Here is a 10,239-nt window from a genome sequence, read left to right on the forward strand (position 1 = left end):
TTTTGTGTGTGACTGTGGCCTCGTCATTAATACGTGAAATGTTGACTTCCGGGTGAAACAATTGAAAGTTGCAATCATGTGATTCTGTCAGGGGGGGGGGGGGGGGGTATCTGGAAATCGGCCACAAAAATGTCTCGACAACATAACTAAATTAAAACTCATTCAGTACCAGTCAATTCTGGACCAAGTCTGAAAAGACGTTTAAAAACGTCTTTGGTAATGAATGAGTTTTAAAGAGTACCTCAAAATCACCGAGATCTTATATTTAAATCCGTTAAAGCACTAAATCAGCCCGTGAACGTGACTCAACACAATGACACAAAAATGACACAAAACAAAGAAATTGACAAACGTTTTTTTGTTGTTGTTGTATATTGAACGACTTTATGAAGTAGTTGCCCCCCTTGTCGCTGCCCCTGGCAAACTTTCTCAACTCCAGCTTAAATGTTTTTTTTTTTTTTGGCCCGGCCTGGTCAGGTGACGCTTTGAGCGGGGCGTCACCGAGGCAACGGCTGATGCTAGACGGGGGGTCCACACAGGACAAAAGCTCCTTTTTTATTGCGGCTGGAATTATGTGCGCGCAATAAAGCAGCCGGCGGACGACAGCATGCACCTTTTGCCAGCGGTAAACTTCCGTCCGCTGAGAGCGAGGCGTCTGTTTTTTATTTTTTATTTTATTAATCTGTAGGTGGGAGCAAGTGACAATGGTCATTAAATAAATGGCCCCAAACTGCTCGCGGGCAGTGTACACAAACGCACTTGTTTGTTGAAGGTGTTTACCCGACATCTCGTCTGAACCTGTTGCATGTTTGCCGTGTGACTCGCATTTTGGAACAATATTGTTTGCATGCGGCTCCAAAAGACTGCTTTTATCTTATCCTGGATCCTTACCGATTTCCCGTGACTAATCCTATTGGTCTCAGCCGACGTGTTGATTTAGAAAGGAGCACTTTAACATTGAATCGACTTCCTTCATAAACGGAGAGAACTCAAAATTAGATCAAGAACAGGGACTCGAAATCCCATGGAGGTTTTTAGAGTCGGCCATGTTAATCGTCGCGCCCTTGCACTCTTGAGATGATCCGCAAAAATCCGCTCAGTTGTCATTTTCGTTTGGTCTCAGTTCGTGCACAAAAGCCGCCAGCCTGGCTTTTTTTCCCTTTTTTTTGCCAGCCACTAAGTACAAAACCAGGCTGTCCACGTGGTCTGAAAAGTCACCGTCACGGCCACGCCACAAATCTAATTGATCTTTTCAATCGCTATGTCTTGCTATCTATGCCTGTCGTGTCTATGGGCCTTCGCATGGTCTTGTTTGAGTCATGGCGAGTCATTTTTGACACGGTTCTCTTCTGCACAGGGTCCGGGCGGGTGCCGGAGCCTTTCTCAGCTGACTTGCAACTTGAGTCCACACCATTTGCAGTATGTTGGAATCGCCACACGGGGGCAGCAAAGCGCCGTCCGCTTCGATGAATTGCAGGTATGCTTTTATCTCTACTGAAGTGACGTGTTGCGCAATTTAACCCGTGATAGGATACAAATGCGTTTTAATCGTGTTAATTCGAAGCAGGTTATCCGATTCCGGGTACAAGTTCTTGTTTTTAAATGCCTACTTCTCCTTTCATCCTTGTTTCCGTCCTCCCTTTTCCCTCCCTTCCATCCTTCTGCTAACCTTTTGGACTTTCAATCCACCATTCTTGATTTATCCCCTTCCTTTTCTGTCTTGAACGTCCTTTTCACATCCTTCCTTGCTTCCATCATTTCCTTCATCCTTCCCATTCCCTCCCATCTTCACGACATCCTCGTTTCCTTCCTTTCATTCTGTCCTTTCTACCGTCACTCGTTTTTTTTCATCCTTTCTTTCCTCCCTTTCTTTTCTCCTTCCTAAGATGATATTTCTCTATCTTTGACTCTAATTCGTTCGATTTGAATTCTTGCCACTGACGATGGAAACCATTTTCAAAAAAAAAAGCCCATCTTTATTCATCTCACACTCATTTGAAATATACAAATATTTACACATTTCTCCTTAGAGGATGAATATATTTTCATGCAGATTTTTTGTTTTTGTTTTTTTGGGGGCTGCCAGGTCGCCACGCACGCACACTTCATTCACAGTGCGACATGTGGTGCACTTGTGTCAGCTTTACTGCATATGAAGCCACTAAAATCACTTAAGCAAAATGTGCACATCATCTCAAGTCTCTTTGCATTCAACATCAAAACATTTGTCAAGTTATCGAACAAAAAAAAAATGCCGGCTTGCTTGTACCGTTGTCTGCAGTGCGTCTACGTCCTCACAAGTGACACTCATTAAATGTTGGAGCAAGAGTAATAAAATGTGCGGCAGTCGACGATCGTCGCACTTGCTAGTCGGCCACTCAAGTTGCGTTGTCATTGTCCATGTTGCTTCCTGTCAGTTGCTGTCTAATGAAAACAAAATTCCAATTTTTTTTTATTTCCAACAAATAATTTGCTTTCATAATCTGAAACACACCATTTGTTTTGTGTTGAATTCTATTTTCATTTTTTTTCATCCTACAACAAATGCTATTCAAAAAAAAAATCTTCAGATCAAAAGCACAAAATAAATTATTTTTCTTTGTGTATTGAATTAAAGTGAAGATGCAATAGCACAAAAAATATTTTAGGTCATAAAAAGCATTTAAAAAATGACCCCCCCCAAAACTTAAAATGACTATGTTTAAAAAATATATCTGGAAAAATTATTGGGAGTTTTTTTTTTAAATAAAATATATCCCTTTCCCCTCAAAAAATATTTTCTGCTTTGGATAGTGACATTTTCTCTCTTCAAAAATGTAGCCTGAAAAAAATAAATAAATAGCAACCGCCCTAAAATTTTCAACACACAAAGCATTAATTGTTGTGTTTCGGATATAAGAAAAAATGTAGTGATTATATTTGCACGGGGATGATAATGGTTCTTCGGGCAATTTGTATTTGACTTCAAAAGACGTTTTGTCTGTCGGTGAGTGTGACGCATTGGCGCTGGCTGATCAGTTCTGCCGCCGCCATCTGTTAAGTCAACCAAGCGTAGCGCCGACAAGTCCATCTTAGCAATAAAAAGAGACTCATTAAAAAAAAAAAAGAGAATTTTCTTTCGTTGAAAAGAGATGAGAACAACTCATGATTTTTTGTTTTCCAGCGACAAAAGTTTCTTTGGCATTGGACGCAATTTGTTGTATTTAAACTTTCTCCCTCCTATTGGCCGTCGTATTGGGTGTCATTGAAAGTGAGGTGAATTGCGCTGCCAAGTGTAGCTTGAGGTCTTGACTGTTCTGTCTTAGCACCACCAACAAGTTAAAAAGAAACACCAACAAATGCCCATACAGTACGCAGACACGGTACAGTGAACCCCCGCAGTTTGGGATTCTCGAATTAGCAATTTTTGTTGTTGTTGTTGTTGTTGACTAAAAATCTCGGGTATTGGACCAAATTGATTCAGGTTTTTCTTTGGTGCCATCTGGCAAAATCTTGTGATTATTGTTGTTTAATATCAACTGGTGGTTATTTTCCTGTCGGTCCTTGAATGCTCAGTCCAAACTGAAACAGAAAGTGACTGATTGTTTTTGTTTCTCTCCCAGCTGATAATAGCCCACAGAGTCTAATTTGCCCTCACAAGTTGCCCCCCCCCCCAACATTTCTTATTGCGTTTCTATGCCCCAAATGGAATTCAATGACATAATACCATTTGTGTAAAGTGCTAGTGCAAATAATTGCTTGCCCAATGTGTGATCAGTTTGCGCTAGCGTGCTAGTTCGGCTAGCATGCTAGCTCATGCTCTTGGTGGGCCTCATGTCAGAGTGGTTTAAGTTGAATAATTTTACTGCTGTAGTTTCTGATTGCGTACATGCGAGAGGCATGGTGTCGATGCTTTATAATGCTCTCTGTTTTGAAGTGCTTTGCTGCCATTTTGTGGCATCTCTCCGCAATTACAAATACTGTCAATTCGCGGTTTGTCTCGACCCTGCCGTTTAGTGGGGGGTCCACTGTACACAGGTGGGTCCATTTTTTTTTTGGTCAGCAGAGCATATGGTCGTCGTCCTCCACGTCGAAGGACGGCACCGTCTGCTCGACCAGGCTGGCTTCCGTCGTCAGGCGTCGGAACCACGGGTGCGCCAGTAACTCGCAGGCTGTGAGTCTCTCTGCTGGTTCCTTTCTCAGAAGGCTCTGGACCAGACAGCGGGCCGCGGGCGAGAGTCCCTCGGGTAGGCAACAGTGTCCCCGGCGAATCTTGGTGAAGAGCGCGGCCGGGTCGGCGTCGTGGAAAGGGTAGCGGCCCGCCAGCATGGTGTAAAGCACCACGCCCAAGCTCCACATGTCGGCCATCTTGCCCGAGTAGGGCGCGGCCCCGCTGAGGATCTCGGGGCTGACGTAGGCCGGGCAGCCGTGAGTGTCACACACGGCGTCGTCCCGCGGGTCCTCCAGGACGCGGCAATCCTCCAGGCTCTCCAGACGCACTTGGGTCCTGGCGGGACGCACAAAAAAAAAAAAAATAGATGGGTCAGCGTTACCACGGTGATGACAAGTAGCTGTTGTGTGCATGTCGTGCCCAGTTGGGAATCGCCCCGTTTGGCTGAGTACTTTGGTGAGAGCATTTTCATATTTTAGTACCTGCATTTTCGTGGTTTGACATTTGGCAGAAATATTTAACTAGTAGCTAATTCTGATAAGTTGTAAGAAATGTATTTTTGGGGAACTATGTTGACGTGAATTGAAAGTAGGGATGTCACTATTGAATAGAATTGATTACCTGTAGTCGAATAATCGGCTAAAATGATATTTTTTCTTGCAAAACCATTTCTTCTCTAAAACATTTTTCCAAAACGTGTTTAGTTGGTGTTGTTTCGAGAAAACATGACGCGATATCCCACAAGCGGGAGTGATGATGTCATCAGCAACCTTTTGAAACTGATCCAGTTGCTGTTTTGCTCCTTGGTTTGCAAAGTCAAAGCAAATGTTTGCAAATGTCTCATTTCGACTAAACACCAAATATAATCGGTCTGCTTTCATGAGGGGCTACAGTTATTTGGGAATACATTTGTACAATTTTATGTTGCACGCCGACGAGCTGTCGATTCATTTGGACATCTCGACTTGACAGACACGCAATTTCGACAGAGGTCACGCCTTGCCGCCATCTCCGACTTCGGGTGGCTGTCACGTTTCATGCAGATTACATTGTTCGTGATGGAATCGGGCATTCCGAGACCATCACGTGACAAATTGACATGAAACACCCTCGCTCGTTCCTGAATGCTTCCTCTTAGAAAGAAAAAAAGTCACAATTGGCATCGCGATGGGGCTGTGACGATCTAACATGCGCACGTATTGCAGCTGGAAAGGCCAGTTGTGAAATAATGAGCGGGATGAAGAGTGCGACGCGCGCCGCTCGAGCTCCCCGCCGGCGTCGGCCTTCCTATGAGTCAGCGCCGTCGTCGGCAGATTACGGGCTGGCGGCGGGAGCGCGGGACCCAGGTGCAAAATGGCCTCTAGTGCCGCCGCCATGAGTCACCCTCTCCTTTGCCGACTTGCGTCGTCAGACACAGCCTAGTAAGGCAAACGGCACAGATCCTCTCCCCCCCCCCTCAACGCCATGGCTGCATTTGTTTGTCAAATGTTTTTTTTTTTAAAAATAAGAAATTTGGCATAGGCAATAAGTTGCCGAGGAAACCGCAAAGCGGACGCCACTCGCCAATGCGGTTCTGTTTCTTTTACAATTTTTTTCCACTTTCAAACAAAATGATGGTGCCCCATGAAATCTGCCTAGCAGCAAGCGACCATTTGGGACATACCCCAACATTTCCAGTCGTATGGAAACACAACACCGATTGCTTTCATCATTTATTTCATGCGGTGTAGCGCAAATTGGAACGGACCAGAACAAACTTGCCTCACGCTATTTCTGATGTAATATGACTTCCCATTCCACTCCCTGTCCCTTTTCTGCCATTTTGGGGTTAACCTAACCTTTGCTGTGAATTGGTAGTAAAACATCAAAGCAAGCATGACGCGTCAGTGCCACGTGACACGCAAAAGAAAATCGTCTGATGGTCGGCGATGCAGAGCTCTGCGAGGTTAACTTCAGCAGCTAGCATTAGCCGTTAGCATTAACAACAATTTTACTCGTCCACATATCAGAGTTGGACTTTCGGTTCGTGCCGTCGAGAAACGCCATGACGTCGAGCTACATTGCTGTGCTCTGCCAACTAGCCAAAGCAGCTAGCATTTGCCGTTAGCATTAACAACAATTTTACTCGTCCACATATCAGAGTTGGACTTTCGGTTCGTGCCGTCGAGAAACGCCATGACGTCGAGAAACGCCATGACGTCGAGAAACGCCATGACGTCGAGCTACATTGCTGTGCTCTGCTAACTAGCCAAAGCAGCTAGCATTTGCTGACATTTTATTTGTCGAGTTTTATCATAAATCACGTCGACTCTTTGTCTAGTGCGGTTGAGTACATTTCTGTCGCCTCGGTTTGTTTTGACTTCCTGTTCCTGCCACATCTCCCCGTCCTTTGCTCCAATTTTGGGCCAGCAGTGCACTTTCCCTGGGATGTAGTCCACGTAGAAACGGCACCCCTCTCGCTTGAAGACTCCCAAACGTGCAAACCAGCGACACTACAACTCTTCACTGAGCTGCTTCTCTCTGACTGAAGCCGGCGAAGAGCAAGAAGAAAAAAAAAAAATCCGGCATGCAGCCCACTGGCCCCCCTTTAGTTTCCTCAGAGTGTGTGCGCACTCTGTGACTCATCGCTCTGCAGGCTCGTAGACATCGAGAAGAGTCGCGTCTCTCGCTGTCTGTTCGCGTTTGTCTGGCGTGACCTCCATTTAAAGCCAGTCCAAGAGGCAACAAATTGTTTTTCCAGCCGGGGAATTTGCCTTCATACCCCCCCCCCCCCCCCAAAAAAAATTGCTCTTAAGTCCAATCTTTAAATGCCATGTTGTGTGAATGGGAGCATTTGGCCGCCTGATGTCCGGGATTAATAATTAATGAGGGATTAATGTAAATGGAACGATTGGCTCATGAAGCAGGCCTTGTCGTCTGGCAGCTTTTGACGCCCACCCAGCTTGTAGTACAACAGAATGGTGGGACACAGACATGAAATTGTGTTTCCACAAGTACACAACCTCCTACTCGAGGTGTGCCCACACACACACACACACACAGGCGGCTTGCAGGGAGCATCTGCCGCCATGTTTGTTCTCTGGGACGCTTCATTAGGTACCCTTGCACCATGCCAATAAGGGAACAAAAAAAAATTCCATCACGCAACCAGTAAAAGACTTTTTCCTGCGTCCTGGGGCTTACAAGTGTTGCGCTAGTGTTGGCTAGTTAGCATTAGCACCTGGTGTCAGTGAACATTTTAGGCTGTTCAAACACATCGTTAGGTACCCCTGCACCTGACCCCCCCCCCCCTCCTGCAAAGGCCTAAATGATACTCATGCAATGGGAGAGGAGATTGTTGGATTTTTGATTCCGTTCAGATCTCCAGTCACATTTATATATATATTTTTTTTTCGTTGACCTGTGCCCCACCTCAAGTGTCTCATGTTTCTATTGTGTAATCACGGCAATGATCAAACAATCCGGGATGAATATATAACCACTCCGGCTGGCGAAATGATAGCCAAGGAGCACGTTTATTTATATATACATACATATACTGTATATATATATATATACACACACACCTCGCTGACGGTGTCATTCAAAACTGAGCATTATTATAACTTCAAAGTGGCACAAACATCATTGGCTTTTAAAAATACCATTTTTTTTAAACATTGGGGATGCTTCAGCTCACCTGTGTTCGTCAGCCAAGACGAACTTGCGCAGCTTGAGGTCGCCCAGCACGACGCCCGCCTGGTGGCAATGCGCCACAGCCTCCGCCATCTGCCGGAAGAGCGCCCGGGCCTGCCCCTCGTCGAGCCGCCGTCGGCTCTTCACCAGCGTGTGCATGTCACCAAAGTCTTTATCCAGGAAGACGTAGGCCTCGCGCTCCCCGAGGATCACCTCCTGGACGGCGGAGATGCTCGGGTGGGGAGGCACGACCCCGTAGGCTCGGATCTTCTGCTGGTACTCGGCCATGCTGAAGACCTGGGGAGGGAGGGAAAGTGTTATGAGGAAGCCGCCCACTTTGAGAAAATTCTACAGTTCAATGCTCATTTTGTAGGCTCTGGAAAAGTGAGAAAAAAATGAGCCCTTGTCACCAGTTTCACGAACTATTAAGACGGGACGCAGGAAAAAGTCTCAAGGAGCCATGCTTGAAAACCAACAGGAAGTCTGCCATTTGGGCCTGACACCAATTTCGGGCCAGTTCTCAAGTTTGAGTATGTTCAATACATTTTTTTTTTGTTCCCAGATATGAGTATTCATTCTTTGAGTACTCACTGATACAGAATTGTGATACCTGCAGCATCTTTTGATACATTAAATTTCAGTTAACAGAGTGACAAAAAAAAAAAGTGAACAAATGATGATTCAGCGATGTTTCAATCTGCTGCAGTACAGTGCCGAGGAGGACTTTTTTTGGATTTGCCTTAAGTATCACTGTGTGGTATTGGCAGCCTCCATAAGTATCTGATCCCTGAAAATAAGGTTGGTATCGCCCCGATACGATACCTGGTACCGGTACTCGCTCATCACTAATTTTGAGGGTATGGCAAGTTGGGATAAACGAGCCCTTGACATCAGTTTTAAGAGTGACAGGCGGGTCAGACACACGACAAAGTCCGAAACAAGCTCCTGTGCCCAAAAGCCAACAGGAAAAAGTTTGATGACCATTTTGAGGCTTTTTAAAAAAAAAAGTTTTTAAACTGTCACTGGCTGTGTAATTGTCATCGCCCGATGATTCGAGCAAGCATGCAGATTTGGCATGACTTTTGCAAAAACGGGCGTGTTTACATTCTGCTTCCATCTCGGTCCTTTTTTTTTTTTGCAAGAGGACACATGAGTCATCGCTGGGTGAAGCATTCACTTCAACAACGAGGCCTGCGGGGCTGACGGCGCGCGCTCGCGCGCATCCTGTCCAAAGTGTGCGTTTCACGGGGACAAAGGGAAAGCTCACGCTTGCGTTTCCGCTGTGTCACAATATGACTTGTACACAAACGAGGCTCCGTGTTGACGTGACGCGTGAGAAGTTCGCGTGACAGCGTCGACAAAAAACAGCCAGTTGGGCAACCGCCATACACGGCTGAGAGTTGCACAATGGCTGCGCGGCGCCGTCGCGCGCACACGCGCGCGCGCGCCCGTTACCTTGCACAGAAGCTCGTCGCCGGTGTCGACGTGCACGGCGCGGCAGTGCACGCCGTCGCGCTCGGCCGCGGCGGGCACCAGCAGGAAGGGCCCGATCCTGGAGGGTCCCCGCCGGGCGGCGGCGGTGACGCGAGCCGCGGCGGTCGTGGCGGCGCCGCCGAGGAGTCCTCCGTGCGCGTCCCCGGCCTCGCTGCTCAGCCTGCAGGCGCGCTTGGCCGGAGGCTGCGACGGCTCCGAGTCCGAGTCGAGCCGCTTGTGCGCCGAGGCGGCCGGGCGCACAAGCGGCGCGGAAGCGCCGCTCCACGGGACGCTCATCCCGGCTGGGCCGGAGGGAGAAGCTCGCTTATAACAGGCGCGTCCCGGGTTCCATTTTGCGTCCGATGCTAATCCCAATTTGTTGAGGAGGACGTTGTTATGGTTGCCGTGGAGGGGACGGACGATTGCGAGGCAGACAAAACAAGAGAGAGGAGAAAGAAAGAATGAAAGGAAAAGGATGCCTCACAGCCCGAGAGTGAGACGGCGAGTGAGTGAGCTTGAACGTGAACGCTGAAACCCTCACTTCGTTCAATTCACTAGCACCGCCTCTCTCTCGCTCTCTCTCTCTCGCTCTTTTCTCTCTCTCGTTAATTCAGTACCGTATACAGTATACGATAGGGAGGGAGAGCGACGGTTTATCCACTTTTATGACTCATATTGTGTATTCGTGTGTTTTCGACGGACATTCCGTCCATTCAACAACTGTAAGCTTATGTTAAATTATTAATTATTTTCATTTTAGATTTGAGCATCATATTCTTTTTATGTTATAGTTATCTAAATTCTGTTTAATAATTGTTGAAACATTCTTTTGTTGCTCGCGTCTGATTGGCTAAAGAGAAGCAGGAAGTGTTTTCGTGACTGAAAGGGGGTCGCGTTCTCGTTCATCGGTTCGGTTTTTTCTTTCTCCTTTTAATAAACTG

General features: G+C 46.7%; 1 protein-coding gene across 1 annotated transcript; it reads right to left on the minus strand.

Moving 5' to 3' along the window:
• Window positions 1-1,953: 1,953 nt before the first annotated feature.
• On the minus strand, window positions 1,954-9,837 carry trib1 (tribbles pseudokinase 1). The gene is made up of 3 exons (XM_086136767.1): window positions 9,281-9,837; window positions 7,830-8,122; window positions 1,954-4,486 (listed from the first exon to the last, which is right to left on the minus strand). Exons 1-3 carry the CDS (start codon window positions 9,593-9,595, stop codon window positions 4,039-4,041), a joined length of 1,056 nt encoding a protein of 351 aa, XP_085992893.1. The 5' UTR covers window positions 9,596-9,837; the 3' UTR covers window positions 1,954-4,038.
• Window positions 9,838-10,239: the final 402 nt, after the last annotated feature.

Source organism: Hippocampus guttulatus, chromosome 18, assembly GCF_054856545.1.
Source record: "Hippocampus guttulatus isolate MCC_2025c chromosome 18, RoL_Hgut_1.0, whole genome shotgun sequence".
NCBI lineage: Eukaryota > Metazoa > Chordata > Actinopteri > Syngnathiformes > Syngnathidae > Hippocampus > Hippocampus guttulatus.

What these genes read in the sequence shown, in the direction of transcription:
- trib1 (XM_086136767.1), bottom strand. Translation starts at nt 9,595, where the DNA reads ATGAGCGTCCCGTGGAGCGGCGCTTCCGCGCCGCTTGTGCGCCCGGCC. An exon ending in GCGACGAGCTTCTGTGCAAG is followed by an intron (nt 8,123 to 9,280) that starts GTAACGGGCGCG and finishes CTCCCTCCCCAG; the next exon opens with GTCTTCAGCATGGCCGAGTA. An exon ending in GTCTTGGCTGACGAACACAG is followed by an intron (nt 4,487 to 7,829) that starts GTGAGCTGAAGC and finishes GCGTCCCGCCAG; the next exon opens with GACCCAAGTGCGTCTGGAGA.